The following is an 18877-nucleotide window of genomic DNA, read 5'->3' as shown; positions in this document are numbered from 1 at the left end:
GTGGCTGGAGACTGACACCAAGTTCTGCCCCGACCCTGCCACAAAGTGCAAGATCCCACCCCAATAAAGCTGAAGGTGCCAGTGGGCATTTAAGGTCTTTTCGGGTTTTGTTTCCTTTATGTATTCCTGCAGGCCTGTTCATTCGTCAGCACCACTACTGTTGCCTTTAATTTTGGAGGAGAGAGCAGGGATCGCTGCAGCCAACATCAATACCCCTCAATGGATTTATTGGCAGCGAATGCTGAAAAGCAGCGCATGCTGCCAGAGACCGTGTATGCATGCACACACCCGAGCCGTCTTCGGGCTCCTCTGTCACCACTGGCTTGGAACCTGCTATCAGGGTCTGATCCCCAGGGCAGGCACCAGGGAAGGCAGTGTAATGAGCGGGAGTCTACAGGATTCTCCTGGAGATCTCACTAAAAACCTGCTTCGAATGGTGTATTCCATACTAATTAGAGAGTCTAGTGTCCCTGATGCTAAGGGGAAAGAAAACACAAGCAAGAGGCAGAAGGAGGGTCTGTATTCTGCCAAGGAGTCCTGGTGGTTGTGTTTATAGCAGCACCAGCGCTTTCATGAACTGTCAGAGCATACGTTTTACACATATGTCTCTTTAATCTAAGATCTGACCAGATGTTTCCTTATTCTTTCAGCTGAGGGGACGTGAAAACCAAAAATAATCCTCTGCACATGGACTTCAGTTTGTGGCATTTTGCAACTTGTTTGAGTAAAGCCGAATGTGTGTTATCTAGGTTCAAACTCAGCCCTTAACCGGCCTGCATGGCAGCTTTGAGACAAAAACCAGCTATATTTTTGCACTACCTGCAAGTCACTCAGTGGTGTTTTGTCTTACTGGAATTTAGTCGGAGCAAAAATGTTTTCATACCTGGGTGCATATGCAAGGTGCAGACAGCAAAGGCACATGCAATTATGGGGCGTTGTGTATGCACACACAATACTGAATGGCTCTGCAGTTATTAAGCTTTACAGAAAGACAGGCCTTTATAGTTTAAAGAGACTGCTGTTCATTGCCAGGTATACAATGTAGGGTTGAGGCACTGTACACTTACTTCTTGTCTTTGATCGTACTTTTCAGAAAGGCTTGAAAGTTTATGCCCACATATTCTACAGGAGGAGTGGGCAAACTATGGCCCGGGGGCTGCATCTGGCCCTTCAGATGTTTTAATCTGGCCCTTGAGCTCCCGCCAGGGAGCGGGGTCTGAGGCTTGCCCCACTCCAGAGCTCCAACCGGAGAGCGGGGTTGGGGGCTTGCCCCGCCCCGCATGTGCTGTGGCTCCACACAGCTCCCAGAAGCAGCGGCATGTCCCCCCTCCAGCTCCTACATGTAGGGGCAGCCAGGGGGCTCCGCACGCTGCCCCCACCCCAAGTGCCGCCCCCACAGCTCCCATTGGCCAGGAACCATGGCCAATGGGAGCTGCAGGGTTGGTGCCTGGGGACAGGGCAGCACACAGAGCCACCTGGCCGTGCCTCCACATAGGAGATGGAGGGGGACATGCTGCTGCTTCTGGGAGCTGCTTGAGGGAAATGCTGCCCGGAGCCTGGACCCATGACTCCCTCCCGCGCCCCAACCCCCTGCCCCAGCCCTGATTCTTCTTCTACCCTCCGAATCCTTCGGTCCCAGCCTGGAGCACCCTCCTGCACCCCCAACCGCTCATCCCCACTCCAGAGCCTGCACCCCAGCCAGAGCCCACCCCCCCACACACACCCCAACCCCTTGCCCCAGCCTAGAGCCCCTTCCCACACCCTGATCTCCTCATTTCTGGCCCCACCCCAGAGCCCGCACTCCCAGTCAGAACCCTCACCCCCCTCCTGCACCCCAACCTCCAGTTTTGTGAGCATTCATGGGCCCCCCCCCCCATTCAATTTCCATACCCAGATGTGTCCCTCGGGCCAAAAAATTTGCCCACCCCTGTTCTATAGCTTTCCTCCTTCATTTTTCTTTTTTATCCAAGTAACAAAGGGGGCTAAATTCTCTTCTCAACTTACAGGTAAATTACTGACTTAGGGCCTGAACAAAAGCCTAGTGAAGTGAATGGGAGTCTTCCTATTGATTTCAATAGGTTTTAGATTAACAGGGTTTAGTGCCCAATCCAAAGCACATTGTAGTCAATGGAAAACTACCACTGACATATTCACATGGAGAGAGACCCTTCCAAGGCCGAGAGACAAGTGCATGTCTTTCCACAAATGCCGCAGAGTCCGTGCTATGCAAAAACAAATGTAAGGGAATGCCTAACATCATAATACCGTGCAATACAAAGGACCGGGATAATTGATCACTGTAGATTTTGTTACCAGCCACAAAAGGAGTAATTGTAAAGCAGAGGGTATGTATTCAGACCATAGAAAAACCTTCCACTTATTCCACAATTTGTTTCACCAAGAGTTTGAAACAATTCCAGCAACTACCTCTCTTCCAAGGCAATATCATTTTTGCCTCATAAGGAAATCACAAATTAAAATAAACATAATTCTAAATAATGATGCACTTTGTGTTTCACTTACACTTCTCCCTGAGAGTCGTGTTAGGACTGAAGAACAAAAGTGAAGCAGACAGAAATCTGTAATAGTTCCATTTATTAATACATATTTCACAAATACAATATCGACGCATTCTTGTTGGCATGCTAGACAGAGGCATTATTAAAAAATCCCATTTTTTTAAAAAGGTTTTACACTTTTGCTCCCCCCCCCCAAAAATATTCTGTATGCTTGTTTATGTTTTGTTTTGATAGATCTGATAATATATTTGGTGGCTGTAACGTCAATGGGAAAAAAAAGAAAGAATAAAAAAAAGGATGAAGGCCGCATTACAGCACAATTTGATTAGTTCATAGTTATCTAATAAAAAAATAAAAGAAGCAAAATTACTGCCTTCACAGTAAGCAACAACACAGCTTAATAACAGTATTACACAGGTTCAGAGGCAAACTGCACTAGACAAAGTCTACTGGCATACGCACTAGGCATACAACATTGAATAAGAATCAAAGATGTACTAGAACATCAGAAATAATAGTTCCCTTCAAGCACAACATTATAACATTATTTTTCAAGTATCTTTATGTTATGTTACTGATTTCTTGTGTTTTGGGGGAAGGGGGCATTTGTGGTGAGAAGATGAAAACCTTAGTAAAGCAGTAAACAAAACAAGAAACTAAGATTTAGTAAAGCAAAAGAATATATATTGAATATACTGGTTTAAATGAATGTGTGCAACACTTATTAACCATGGTGAAAGGCTAATTTTGCCCTCCAGTCACTACATGCACAGCCTGATCGATGCTGTTAATGGATTACCATTGTTCACTTACAATGCAACTACTGTATGACCAAGAACATACATATAGTGCCATCATATGCAGAGCCTTTAAGATGGAGTGTACAGTACTGGATGCTGAATGGTTCAAGCTACTCTTGGTGGTGCAATAGTACTTGACGGAATGGTACTTCACCTGGTACGGAGTTTAGAAGATGGGGTGTGTGTGTGTGTGTACGCGCGTGTGTGTGAGCGAGCGAGAGTGTGTGCTCTAACATTCTTTAAAGTCTTCCTAGATTTCTGCAGTTCCTGATTTTGAGACAGGCTCTGTATTTCACACCTCTGAAAGACTAGGGAAGGAGAGAGAAAAAGAGATGAATTGTTTTAGCTGCTAACAAACTTCACAACAGAACTTTCTCTTTTTTTAAAAATATATTTAGAGGTAACAAAATATTCATACATTATATGTTCAAGTGATGCTGCAATTCCCCTCTTTCCACCTGGCAAAATACTGGGGCGGAGGAAGGCAGAACCCACAACTATAGGCCCCGTTCTTGATAAAAACATAAGATACCCAAAATCTACTATAATGAACAAATGTACAGTAGCGCATGGCTACTGAAATACCTTGTGGACAGCACACTGTATACAAAGAGATCAAGGCTCACCTTGTTACACCATCTCATACTGATTGGCAGTGATAAATCGGGACAGACAGCATGCCAGCAGCATTCCAATCAACTATTCAAGGGAAGAAAAAAAACAGACAAGGAGTTAAGAGTCATTGTGATACATAGTGACTTTGCCAAATGGAATCTTTGGTAACTTCTTTAGAAAACTGAAATGTGCTGTTACGTTATAGGAAAGCAAATGTTTACATTCCTAAGCTATTATGAGCCTCCAGAATTACTACCACATTTTAAGTGCAGCTCTAATCTGAAAAGTGGTGTAAAAATGGCACCTCCATGTTCATCAGATCTTCCTCCTGTTTGTAATCAGAATCCTATCTGCTTACTTTGGCAACGAAGTATGTTTTCACTACCTTTTACTCCTATTTTCACTCCCTGGCCAGCAAAGCTGAGGGAGAGTGAGCTGAATCTTATTCTGGCATATGCATCAAGTTATTGACTGAATTCTAATGTCAGGGTCTCACTTGGTTATAGAATCATAGAACCATAGGTTAGAAAGGACCGCAAGGGTCATCTTGTCTAACCTCCTGCCAAGATGCAGGATTTGTTGTGTCTAATCATCCAAGACAGATGGCTATCAGCATCCTTTTGAAAACCACTAGTGACAGAGATTCCACAAGCTTCAAAAGCAGTCTGTTCCATGTCTTACTGTTCTTACAGTTAGGAAGCTATTCCTGAGATTTAATCTAAATCTGCTATACTGTAGTTTGAACTCATTGTCTCTTGTCCTGCCCACTGTGGCAAGAGAGAACAACTTTTCTCCATCTATTTTATGGCTGCCTTTCAAGTACATGAAGCTATCATATCCCCCTCCCCTTAATCTCCTCTTTTCCAAATGAAACATACCCAGTTTCTTCAGCCTTTGCTCATATGGCTTGAGTTCCAACTCTTGGATCATCTTTGTCACTTGCTTCTGGATCCTTTCCAGTTTCTCTACATCCTTTCTATACATTGGTGACTGGAGTACTGGACACAGAATTCCAGCTGAGGCCTAACTAGCACCGAGTAGAGCAGTACTATCCACTCCCGTGACTTGCATGATATGCTTTTTTGCAACAGCATCACATTGCTGATGTATGTTGAAGTTGTCAACCACCACAACTCCCAGATCCTTCTCAGCAGTGCTGCTGACAAGCCAGTTATCCCCCATTCTGTATTCGTGCATTTGGTTCTTCTTCCCTGGGTACAGCACCTTACCTTTGTCTTTGTTGATTTTCATTTTGTCGTCTATAGCCCAGTTCTTCAATTTCTCAAGATCCTTTTGAATTTAAGTTCTATCCCCTAAAGTGTTTGCAACCCCCTCCCCCCCACAGCTTTGTCATCTGCAGACTTGATCAGTTATGCTCCCTATACCTACGTCCAGGCCATTAATAAAGATGATAAATAACACTGGACCCAGAACAGATCCCTGTGCTTGTTACTGCTAATGAGCAACACCACTGAAAGATATGGGGGATTGGCATAGGGATAATGAAAGGCAGAATTTGGATGGCAGTATCTTTATTACTGATGATTCTGAGTAACCGGGACAGCAAGTAACTTGACTTCTAGATCCCACAGCGAGTACGTACAGCCGACACATTTTAATTAAACACACATTCTTAAATGTGCATCTTTATTAAATAAGAGTCAGAGTTAAATGTGCGTTGAAGTGTGGTCCATCTAATGGCCCAAACCGACATTTCCCTTTCTTTACAAAAGTTATACAATTTGTGACTATACTCTGTCCTTGCCTCCGTGGGTCCCGCGTTTCCTGGCGGATTTTGCTAGCCTCAGAGGCTCACTGTGACCCTCCACGTAACCCTTCTCTCTCTAGAGACAAGGGTCATAGTCTACTGAGCCATTTTCATCATAAGCCAGTGAGGGAGGTGAGGAGAAGTTATCCTTCCTTGCACAGTCTCTGTTGTCTCCCAGTCTCAGTGATTAATCAGGGGGCAAAGGTGGGGGGGGAGGGGGGAAGCCCAGGCTGATCCTCTACTCCGGGCTCAAGCCCAGGGACTCTACTGGTATCAGCTATGGTAGCTGACCTTTTAGAAACATGACATGTACAATTCCCTGGGCTACTTCCCCCACAGCAGCCCTCATTCCTCAAGCTCCACTTCACCCTTACCTCAGGGCCTCCTTCCTTGTGCCTGATATGATGTGTACTACTCAGTCTCTCCAACAGCGCAACTTCCTCCCACAGCTCCTGACATCCACACCCACCTGACTAACTGGGAGGCTTTTAACTAGTTTCAGCCAGCCCCTGATTGGCTTCAGGTGTCCCAATCAACCTAGCCTTCTCCCTGCCTTCTGGAAAGTTCTTAATTGGCCCCAGGTGTCTTAATTGACCTGGAGTAGCTGCCATTTCACTTATCCTGGTACCAGGGATTTGTTTAGCCTGGAGATAATATATCTATCTCCCGCTACTTTTCTATAGTCATCTGGCCTTGCCCCGTCACAAATTTCAAAAATAAATGTTAAGACATTTGGAAATGAAGAGCTGAAGATCTAGGTGCTTCTCACTGCCATGTAGTTCTTCAGCCACTCAGACTTTACTCAACGCAACAGTAAGTAACAAATTAGTAGGAGATTATTGGAAATGGATCCCTTGAATAGGAGTATTTTCCTGCATACACCAATCACATTAATAACCACACTTTTCACAGTTGTGGTGGTGGTCAATCAACTCTGAGCATATAAAGATTGTTACAGTTCATAACCACCTACAGAGGCAAAGAGACATAACTGCCTCTGCCGAAACATCAACCTTTTTACTTTGTTTCCAATAATTACAGACACACTTTTGCCAAAGAGTAGTGTCTCAAAACTGATCAATCTCATTCATTTGTGCCTGTTGGGGTATCCTGTAAGTTAGGGGCTCCATGCAGTTCCCTGTGCACATTTCCACCTACTGCATGTGAAGGATATCAGTGTAATGGATTTCAGAATGTGAACAAAACTTATTAGCAATGAAAGCCTTCCCTTCTTCCTTGAACCACATGGAGTGCACCCAGCTATCCCCTGGCTGGTTACCCTTCCAAACTAGCTCATTATTCTGTTTAAAAACTTACACTCAGGATTCTTAATTAGTTTACTACATAATTAATGCTCCCTGTATAGTGATCATTGCAACAACATTAATATGTCCCACCAAGCTGATTGTTTAGTCCCTACACTACCCCAAACCTGTGTTACTTCCCACAGTGAGTATTTATAACCCCGGAGAATGAATGTATACACATATGCTTAAGAGCACTACCCCTCCCTAAATGTTGAAAATCTTGGGACGTCACTGTAAAAAGGACAACTCAGCAACACATCCCTTACTTCATAGTGATGTCTGCTAATTTGGAATGTAAAACGTAGCAATATCAGCTCCCATGAACTCCAACTAGTATAATGCATTTTTAGCATTAAGCGACCGTATCAATCTTAGCTCAGGTATAAACTAGACTGAATGCAGGTCATGGATAACACACCCAACATGGTCCTGATACAACCTCCAGTACTTGATCTTTTTGGGTGGGATTTTGAAAATTAATGGGACTTGGCCATCCAAATCCCCTACTCAGCTTTGGAAATCCCACCCTACATCAACAACTCACCTTACTGACGCCATAACTATTAACTAGTATTTTTAGGCCCGTGTTAAAAGAGGGAGTTTAGGCTGTAGCTTGACCACTCAGTCAGGAGCCTTCCTTCCTTTGGGCAAATAGCAAGGTTGGCGTTATCTGGCTGTGCATTGTAGCTCAATACTCCAGTCACTATAGGGGTGATATTATCAACACAGCAGTTTGTAAAATCCTATTGGGAGCCCATCACGTGCTGCAGCTTTACCACTCCAAGGGCTGCTGAAGGTGGCCATTACTATTTCCTTCTGTGATTTTTGTTTTAACTCAGTCTCACTTTTTGGGAGTTGTACATGTGTTTCCCACAGGGTTATAGAAACGTTGACATAAGGAACGGAACAAGATGTTCCCAGTGGGCTCTGGGTCATGGCTGTCCCTCCCATTACTTTTTAATGCCTGTGGTATTTCTGGGTTTATTTCTTTTTCCTCAGTTGACACACTAGTTCCTTCTGTGCTTTATTATCTTTTTCATTGTAATAACAATAAGTAACTCTGATCGTGTGTTCAGACCTATTTATTTTCACTAAACTAATTCCTCCCCAGACCCTAATCAGCTGCTCACTGATCTTTTAATGGCTAATTTTGCATGCACATCCAATTTTGCTATATTTTCCTGGTACCATGAGATGGATGTCATTTCCCCCCCCAGAGTTAGCTGTATCCAGAGTAAGCAAAAGTTGCTCTTTGAGAAATGGTTAAATTGCACATATTCATCAAATGCTTTTACAAGGTCTTAGACTACCACTGTGAGATCCTGCAATCGTCAGTGTGACTCTTAGGCCAATGGGCTTACATCTCAAATGAACGCTGACAAACGTATAGCTGGGATCAGCCTCCCTCACCTGTGTTGCTAAAATAGTTATTAGAATTATAAGAATGTGTTTAGACTTTATGAAATGCTTGTAAGTGGCTGGATGCATTAATCTCATGTATATCATCTGCATCCCATGTTATCAGGTAATATTTAAGGGTTTGCTCTGTAACTGTAAATCACCAGACAGGGGAGGAGTATTAACCAGTGAGATGATGCAGATGATATAAGCATTAACCAGTGTGAAATACTAGTCTCCAACAGGAGGTGTTACCTTCTTCCCAACAGATAAGGCCCATCACCACTAGACGCACTATTGTGGATCATCAGAGGACAAAAGACTTTGTTGATTGCTCTCCTCCCCCAATGCAGAGTTGTTCCTCCCATCAGCTGAACTGGCAGCTCAGAGAATTGGAATGGGATAAAAACCCTTAACAAGACGAAACTGCATCGCTATGCTGCTTGGACTCAAGGGCAAAGTTTTCTAGGCATAAGCAGGAGATCACCAGGGTTTAGCTTGGGTTAGCGCTAAGGGACAGCTTATTATAGAAGTCTATCTTACTTTTGAAACTTAAGACGGTAACTCATTGGGGGGGGTGTGGATGTGGATGTGTGTATCTGCGTTAACCTTGTAAATAACTTTTCCTTTTCCTAGTTAATAAATCTTTAGATAGTTTGTTATAGGATTGGTTACAAGCATTGTCTTTGGTGTGAGATCTAGGATGCAATTGATCTGGGGTAAGTGACTGGTCCTTTGGGACTGGGAGTAACCTGAATATTGCTGTGATTCTTGGCATAAGGGACCATCTATCACAAAGGCTGTCCTGCAGTGGCTCAAGAGTGAGAGTACCAACCTCAGGGCAGACTGTTAAGAAGCAGGGATGTCCTATACTTAGTTTTCACCAATTAATTATTAGGTGTAAAGTCCTCAGGCACCAGAATAGCCTTAACATGGAGTCACAGACAGTCCCCTTGAATACGCTGATCTATCTCACCACCCAAGTGAGCCTACCTTTGAGATAGATGGTCCTTTAGACCAAGAATCACAGCAATATTCAGGTTACTCCCAAACCCAAAGGACCAGTCAATTGCACCTCAGATCTCACAACAAACACAATGCTTGTAGCCAATCCTATTATAAGCTACATAGAGATTTATTAAAAAGGAAACAAAACTTATTTACAAAGTTAAAGCAGGTAAACATACATACACAAATGAGTTACGATCTTAGGTTTCAAAAGGTAATAGAAGGTTCTATAATAAGCAAGATCTACATGTCCTTTAGGGATACTCCAAGCAAAGCAGCTGGGAATCCCTGGCTTACGCTTAGAAAACCTTGCCCCCAGAGTCCAAGCAGCAGTCCAACCCTCCTTGCAAGGGTTTCCCCCCCCCCACCCTTCCCTTCTGTGTGCTCTGAGCTGTGAACTTAACTGGTGGGAGGAATTCACTTGCATGACTCCTTCATGGTGCGGAAGACCAGAACAACAAATTCCTTTGTTCGCTTTAATGTTCCACAATAGTCCATGTGGTGTCAATGGGCCACATTGACTAGGATGGCTAGGATGTAACACATTGTTGTTGGCTAGGATGTAACACATTCTGTCGGAGACCAACACTGTACACTAGTTGATCTCTCTCTGCTGCCTGGTGATTTGCACAGTCACAAAGGCGCACAATACAAATACTTAAATATTACCTTACAATATGGGATACAGGTGCTATAAGTGAATTTAATGCATGCAGCAACTCACAAGCATTCAGTAAAGTGTAAACACAAAACACATTCTTATATCATCTTAATGCCAATTTTAACAATACTAAACATTCAGGTGAGCCAGACTGATTGCAACTATGTGATTGTCAGTGTTCAGCTGAGACATGGGGACCTTGGCATGAGTGCTGGCACCTGGTCTTCCAGAGTCACAAACCCCATGTCAAGTTGCTGAGTAGGTTCGATATTTGCTATTGTCATTTGCTATTGCCTCGGGATCAATGAAGAACAGGCCTCCATTGTGTGTGGCACTGTACATGCAGGGTGGTACACAGTTTCTGCCTCAAAGAGCTGACGATAGTAGATTTTATACCGGACTTGTGCATATCATCAAAAACAGGAGAGCCCCTTTATTGAATGAGGGAAGATTGGTGAGGTGTAATATCTTTTATCGAACCAACTTCTGTTGGTGGCAAAGACAAGCTTTTGAGCTCCACAGAGCTATTCTTCAGATCTTCTTTGTTTTATTGAATGGCAGTGGAAATACACAGATGTCACAAAGTCACCAACAGACCATTTTTCCTGTAGGCGATGGTGGTATATTGGTACCTGCTCCAGAATGCTGCTGATTGTCCAGGAACCCCCAAGCCATAATCATGAGAGTTCTAGCTGAACGGGGAGAGTAGGTAGTATATAATCTCTATTTAAAAACCTGTCTGATACTGAATTTGGGCCACAGATCACTATTGTAATCATCCCCAACCACAACCTTCTTCCTGCATTAGATTTCTGGGACGAAGGGGAGGGCAGGAGGAGGAGATGTCATTTTAAAGCAGAACGCTGACAAATAATATGCCATGAAACGTAGTAGACATCTCCAGGTCATCGATGAAGTTTGTTGTGTTTCAGAGATGGCATATGGACTTCCAGTAATGACAACATTCAGCTTTACAATACTTCCCAGGATATGGTAATGTGTTTATACGAGATGAACATTTAAAGAGACAAATTTACTCAAATCCATCCTTCATAAAGCAACAGGTTGGCTTTCCACTGAAATTCAGATTACAAGTGTGTGCACCTTCTGACCTTCAGGCTATTGATTTCTCTTTGGCACTGTCTAAATGCTGTTTCATACCTTTAAGGGGTAATGTTACCATCACATAAACTCATGTATTTCACAGAGCATAGCATAAAAGGGGCAAGCCATTATATAAATGGACTTTGTACAGTGTCTCTGGATATTACTAAGATTTGCCCATACAAATGTCTCCACCTTTTCCATGATAACAAGTGTACTTAATGAGGAGAGGGCAGGAAAAAACAGAGAGAGACTAGAAAAAAAGAATTAAGGATTTTGAGTAAACAGTACAAAGAACATATGTGCTGGTATGAGATGCTAGAAAGATTTAATTGTCACTTACTTGGTCAATCATGGTTGTGCCATTTGGGAGCAATTTGGTTATCATAAACCAGCTAGTCAAAAAATCTTTATAAACCTCCATATCTTTACAGTCTACTTACACACTCTTTACCCACAGTACAACAAATAATAAACTAACTCAAACAGCAAACAAAAAACCAACAACCACCACAAACAAACTCTTCCCCTTCTCACTGCATCTCCACACAAACCCTTTCCTCCACAAGAAACAGTCACATTTATCCACCTTAGGGTTGGTCTTCACTACGGAGCTAAATCTGTACTGCTGCCATCGATGTAGCGGCATTGATTTAGCAGGTCTAGTGAAGACACACGCAATTGATGGGAGAGTGCTCTATCCTATCGATTTCTGTACTCCACTTCAACGAGAGGCGGAAGCAATGTCGGCGGGAGAGCGTCTCCCATTGACATAACAGCGTGGTCCCCACAGTAAGTAGATCTAAGCTAGGTCGACTTGAGTTACGCTACTAACATAAATCAAATTGTGTCGCTTAGATTGACCGGCAGCTGTAGTGTAGACCAGGCCTTAGCTCCCACTGTTTCCCATCTTCTCCATAGTAATATGCTGTAGCTCTTATCTACTTCTTACTTACTTATTTATTACTTCTCTTTATACTCCCAGTTCTATGGTATTCAGCATTTTGAATAAGAATGTTCAAACAACACATAAATGTGCAAGTCCCAGGCTCCCATCTGAATTTGAATTTTACCCTATTCTTTATCTCCTTTTCTCCAGATTTTCTCCTGGCAGCGCCAAACATTTGCCCGGGATAAACCTCTGGTCTGGCCAAGGATAATCTGAAAAAGTTTGCAAATTGTTGGGAAACACTGAAAAATTTAAATCCTTCATGATGAAGAACGATCATTCTAGTGGTCAAAAAATCATCTGAACATGTGCAATTCAATGTGTGGTGTGTTCACATCTCTGCCATGTGGTTTCTAGTCTCATGTCCAAATCTATATATAATCTGACCATTCAAGCCCAAGTGTAGCAACTTCCTAACAGTCTTGGTTACAAGGAATACACGATGACTTGTCTTACGTACTAGATCACAGGAGTGTTGTAAGGATTAATGGTCATAAAGTGATTTGAAGATGTAAAATGCTATAGCCTGTAAGTGTTCCCTGTTATTACAAAGTACAGAAACGGAACAATGATTTCACCTCTACTTGCAGGTTGGGTCTCTAGGTCATTTGTGCTGTTTCAGCCTCACAATGTGTCCCTATTTACGGCCATAAATACAAATTCAGTCCTGCGTTTGACTAGCCAGGGACTCAGCTGCTGGAGCTGATACTCCAGTTTTCTCCATGTGGAATGACACTTCACCTTTTAGCTCCTTGATTTCTCTTGCTGTGTTCTCAGTCCTCAGTGTTCTGGGCACACAGCTCTCCATGCTCTTCTGGAAAGGACTGAGTTTACCAATCATTGTGGCATTAGTTCTTCTGATTTCACTGGCTTCATCTAAGAATGTCTATGAAGTTTTCATGTCCTGGAGTGTTTCTGCCAAAAAACCTGTTCCTCTTCCTGACCAGCATCCATTCACAGCTGTTTCTACTCAGCCATTCTGTTCTTCTCAGACAGAGGAAGCTGTACACTCAAATCAGAATCAGGGTAATAGCTTTTACAGATTGTCCCTTTAAAAAGGGGTATTTTTATGAATGTACTTTTTAGAGCATTTAGGAATATTTTTTCAATATTTTCAAATCCAACAGAAACTCTGCTTTGAGTCTGACACATTGGCACTGAGCAAATTGACATTTCAAACATTTCTTATTCTCCTTAATGTATTTTCAGCCAGGCTGTGGCCCAGCTTTCTTGTCAGTGGGTGCAACTTCTGTCCCAAACATGAGCTATGGGCACAGATCTGAAGAGTTATGCCTCCACCTGAATTGTGCTCCCAGTCAGGTGCAACTACTTAACTTTCTGCTAGAAATTAAATTGCAAGTGCTAAAATATACGCACAAAGTGGATGCTGCACTGGATTAGAGGGAAACCAACCACAGACCCCTAAATGAATCGGTATTGTGCACTCTGAAGGATTGATTTTTAGTACGTGGACTGTACGCTGTCTCTGTATCCTGCAGAGAAGCTGGAACAATATGGCTCTAAAGCTGCACTACAATCCCCTCCTACTTAATGAGTAACTCAATGGTAATTCCAACCTGAAAAGGCTATCCCATGTCCTTTAAACCAACATCTGCACTGTAGTTTTCCACAGGCAAAAATCACTCCTCTTAAAGGCGACTTGGACAGTTTTTATTTTATGTTGTCCAGTGTATGGGGATCATTTTCATGAAGAGCACCTGCTAAACACAAGTTATTCCAGCTGAAAATCAACGTCAGACTTCGATTCCAAAAACAATTTGCTTTTTTAAAAATTATTATTTAAACCTCAACAAGCAAAGTCTGGGCTTCCCAATTGTGCAGACATCATCAGTCCCAAAGCAGCTTTTCAGACACTAATTGTGATTGAGAAATCATGCCAGAGTAATAAGACACATCATACCATTACATCAACTTTTTCCATTTTTGAGAACTGGTACATTCCTTGTACTAGTCAACACCTAACAAATTATGCAAGGGAACATGCTCTACTGCAGAAGAACAAAACAGTGCAACTTGCCTTTTACTTGATTAAAACTATTCTAAATAGAAACAGTGAAACCTCACCTAAAGCTGTATCTCTGCCTGCTATATTTCTGTTAGCCCTTCTTAATCTGAAATCAGTCCAAGGATTCCCTTCTTATGTGGATCAAGCAAGACAGATTAATAAGTAAATGGTAACCAACTTTATTGTATTCTTCACATATTAGGCTACATTCAGCTGTCTGCTCCACCAGGCGTAGGGGCTAAGTGAGGTAGGGAGTCACTTCACACACACAAACAGGCCAGATAGACTCTACAGTGCACAAGTGTGGGCTGGGAAGTATGCCTGCCCGAGTGTCATGCCCCCACCTCCTTAATGGTGTAGGGGTGACGGCATGCTGGAAGTGAAGAATGTCTAGCCCCCCAGTTGGCTGGAGTGGAGACTGCCATCAGCAACAAATACTTGCCAGCAACACATCAGGGTGCACTTTACACTTGCTTTGAGCAGCAGCAAAGTGCATTTCACATTGTGTTGCCTGCAGCCTGTCATGATAAATCCAGCCAGTGCTAGCATGATTCTCATTGCAGAGGATGCATTGGTCTGCATCTCTGTTCTTCTTTGCTGCCCTGTCCGATTCCATCAAAGACAGAATTTAGCCCATAAATTATGGATTGCCTATAGTAAATATCCAGACAGGTCAAAATTCTGACAAACAATCCCAGTTTGGCTTCTTTCTATATTGTCCTCCTAGCTGCAAACAACTTCCAGCCAAGTTAAAATGCTACATGTAAAAATACAGCACGCACTACAGATTCATTAAAGATGTGACTAGGCTAAAGCAAATTTGGTGATTTATACTTGGTCCAGATCCTTATCTATAAAATATCCTGCAATTTGCCTCAATCCTGTAGGGCTGAATAATCCAACATGTTACCTCCCGAGTCCTCAAACTCTTTTGGATGGATTTTTTAAAGATATCAGCACTGAACACAATTCTGACTACCTAAAACCAGATTCAGATAGAGTACAGAGAGCACTTTATAATGGTGCCATCAAGGTTAGGAACAAGAACAAGTTGACTACTACTGGTTGTCAAGAAGTGAAATACAGTAGTAACAAGCTAGTGCTATCACATCTTCTGGCTTCTTAAAGTTCTAATATCCGAGGGTTTGCTGTATGTCTGTTTGAAGGATGAGTCAATGCTTTGAGATGGTTCAGGTACAACTGACCATCAGCACAGAATGCAGAACCAAAGCATGAGGTTTCCTCACAATCAAGACTCAGACAAGAAAATGTTAGTGTGGTTCTTTAGCAAAGACATCATGGTCTTCTGGTGACAAAGAACAGACAGTAACATCCAAGAGAGAGTAGTCAGTCAGAAGTCTTAATCCAACTAACCCAATTCAGGCTACCTGAGCCTGGGTTTCTGTGGATAATGGATCTGCTAAAAGCTTTCCTCAATACTTGGAAGCAATTATACTAAAGAATTTAGAGATAGGCTCGATTCAGCAAAGCAATGAAACTTGTTAATAGGGATTTGACTAAAATAAAATCATAGAAACATTGCCCAATACGACAATATTCTAAACTAAATAATGCTCAAAAATACTGAAGCTTACAACCATGGCACAGTACAGAGAATTCTTTTTCTTGAACCAAAACATGTAGCCATGCATAAGTCACTCCTAACTTCACTCCCCCAGTTTTAACAAAGTCTGTTCACACTGTTGAACCTCTATAATGGACAGTCATACTCCCTGTTACAATTTGCCACAGAATGACAGGATGTGCAAGTCAAGCAAAGAAAAGAGAAAGGGGCTACACTGTAGTAAACTACAGTCAAAAGAGGAGAGTGTTGCTGGTCTTTTAGCAGATGAGAGCACGGTCTTCACCTGCAGCACATTGACTGAATTCATGTGTTTTAAGGTGAAGCAGAATAAACTCATATGGCACTTCCCATTTTCAAAGCAGTGCACAAATATTTTAAAATGTGGTGCCTCATGCCATCAAAAAGGTTTACACTTCTAAAAAGCCTGATGCTGGATTTTTCACATTAAATGACCAAAGCAAATGCCAGGTGTAATGATAACTTTCAAGTGTAGTGTTTACAGTCAACCTGTTCTGGGTCTAGAAGAGAGAAGGCAAATACTCGCTCAGATGGAAGTAGTTTAATCCCATGAATGTGCATGCACCTCACTGTCCTGTTTTGGAAATGGTTTGGCACTGGGCTTCTAAATGTGGTTTTCTTTCTCCTATTTCTGCACATTTTGAGGGGATTCTCACCATTCGAGGCAAGTGATTACTACAAAGAAGGATCAAGATTTTGTGGAAGATGCAGGTAGTATTCCTGGTTTTCACTGGTGTAAGCACCATAAGCAGCTTTCATAATTTAGAGCGGTCCCTAGGCTTCTTTTAACTAGTCTTTGCTCCTTTTCGACCCAAATAGCTAGTCAGAGTTTGGGCTCTGGGGATGTTCCAGCTGAAAGTAGAAACTGATGGAGTCTGGTATTTTCTTTGATGGAATCTTGTTTATTTACAAGGAATGCACAAAATCCTGCTTCTCTGAGTGCAGAAGGAACTGAGAACAAAATGAGCAGTTTCTTAGGGCATGGCTACACCTGCAGATGTAGAGCGCTTTGAGTTAAACCAGACTTCGTAGAGCGCAGTAGGGAAAGCACTGCAGTCTGTCCACACTGACAGCTTCAAGCGCACTGGCATGGCCACATTTGCAGTGCTTGCAGCGGCATTGGGAGCAGTGCATTATGGGCAACTGTCCCAGCATGCAAGTGACTGCAACGTGCTTTTCAAATGGGGGTTGGGGGTGGGGTGGAGTGTGACAGGGAGTGTGTTGTGTGTATGTGGGGGGAGAGAGAGAGTGGGTTTGGGGGGGCTGAGAGCATGTCAGCATGCTGTCTTGTAAATTCGGACAGCAGCAGACTCCCCTTCCCCCCGCCTCTCTCTCTGTCTCACACACAGCATTCCACACTGATGGGTTGCTTTGTCTCAGAGTAGATAAGCAGCCGGCTGTCAGAAATGGAGCTTTGAAAGGGCATATCTGCATTCCTGCAGCGATTCCAAAACAATGACAAGAGTGGCCACTTGACTTAAGGGGATTATAGGATGTTTCTGGAGGCCGATCAGAGCGCAGTAATGCAACACCTCGTTCATACTGACGCCCGGGCGTTGCAGCCGAGGCACATCAAATGTTATTCCACTTGCCAAGGTGGAGTACCAGGAGTGCTCTAGCCGCAGAGTCAGAGCCCTCTATGTGCCTTGCCAGTGTGGATGGGTAGTGAGCGAGGGCACCCGGGGCTACTTTAATGCGCTGTAACTCGCAAGTGTAGCCAACCCCTTAGCTTACAGCCCCCAACCCTCTCGTCAACATCAGACTCAAAAGCTCTCTAGCTTTTTCCAGGGTCACACTGTACTTAGAGGACACTGCTTGGCTTTCTTGCCTCTCCCTCCCTCTCTGTACTTTTGTCCTCTCTTTCTGTGTGATCTCTACATGCAAATACCCTACCCAAAACAATATTCAGTCAAAAACTCCTGGGCAGGTTCACACGTACCTTTTGTTTTACATTGGAGCTTATGCTTACAGTAATGTTAATTGAAGGGTAAATTCATACCTATCAATCTCACTGGGGTTTTAACTCAACCCAAAATTTCACCCAGCTCACAACAATAAGTTAGAACTGTCACTAGGCTTCTTTAACCAATGTCAGGGCCAGGGCAGTTTGAAAGTCAGGGAGCCGTAGCCAGCTTCCTAGTGTTCCCTGAATCCTCCGCATGCCAAAATGTATCATGAAAAGTGTGGCTTTTAGACTGTGGTTTTGGCATCTTTCTCCTTACAGCTGTGCTGTTGTTTTGTAGCTAGGGAAACTGAACTCCTACGTTGATTTAAGGGGTCTCTCCTCACAAAAATCAAAAGGTTTTGTTTTTGTTTTTTTTAGAAAAGTTAGCAGAATGAACAGAGTTTTAGCAAAAAGAAAAGGAGTACTTGTGGCACCTTAGAGACTAACACGTTTGACAGTTACTTCTCTCCCACCCTGAACTTTTTTCTTTTTACAGTGAAGCTGAAATAGGCAAATAGTTTGGGTCACCACATAAAAACCAAACCAAACCAAACGAATTTAGCCTGGCTCATTCAAAAACTATGTTCTTATTTTAAAGATCTTTGAATTTTATAACAAGATCTTTAAAAAAGAAAGCCTGAAGAGTGAAAAGCCTATCCAACATAAGGATCAGCTATTTAGCTTTTGAGTTTTTTATGCTCCATTTAAAACAATGCTTTATTGGGTTAACCTCTGTTTGACCCAACAGAGGGACAAGTGATTTTCCTTGAGCTAGTCATTAGTTGAATCATAACTGCATATTCCCAAGGAGAAACTGCATTTAAGTTGAAAAAAGAAAATCAATGAACAGATGACCAAAGGACTAATAAGCATTCTAAGCTCTGTCCCTTATTATAATCCTTCCCTGAAGTCAGGGGAAGAAGAAAAGAGAGAAAAAACCCACCTAGTTCATGTAGTATAATTGTATACCTGTGAGAATGCAATTCCAAAAGCCACTCCAGCTATGATTCCCATATTTGTCTCCATAAAACTGGTTACCAGATCATAACAGCCCTGTAAAACAAAGACAAACATAATCAGCCTTTAAGCGTGTGTGCCCCTTCCCCCATTTCATTTGGCTTCAGTCAGAAATTGGGTATTTTTATCATGACTTCCAACAACATTTTAACTTATT

At 42.7% G+C, this 18877-nt stretch overlaps 1 protein-coding gene across 1 annotated transcript in view; it reads right to left on the bottom strand.

The window, feature by feature from the left end:
• Positions 1-2578: 2578 nt before the first annotated feature.
• The window catches only part of TSPAN7 (tetraspanin 7), a 192600-nt gene continuing 176301 nt past the window's right edge, over positions 2579-18877 (bottom strand). Inside the window, exons 6-8 of the mRNA XM_048864268.2 lie at positions 18673-18756; positions 3946-4018; positions 2579-3627 (exon numbers count right to left, since the gene is read on the bottom strand). Coding sequence (XP_048720225.1) covers positions 3950-4018; positions 18673-18756 — 153 coding nt within the window. The 3' untranslated portion in view covers positions 2579-3627; positions 3946-3949. The remainder of the gene's footprint in view (positions 3628-3945; positions 4019-18672; positions 18757-18877) is intronic.

Source organism: Caretta caretta, chromosome 1 (assembly GCF_965140235.1).
Source record: "Caretta caretta isolate rCarCar2 chromosome 1, rCarCar1.hap1, whole genome shotgun sequence".
Lineage (NCBI taxonomy): Eukaryota > Metazoa > Chordata > Testudines > Cheloniidae > Caretta > Caretta caretta.
This window is presented reverse-complemented; position numbering and strand designations above follow the sequence as displayed.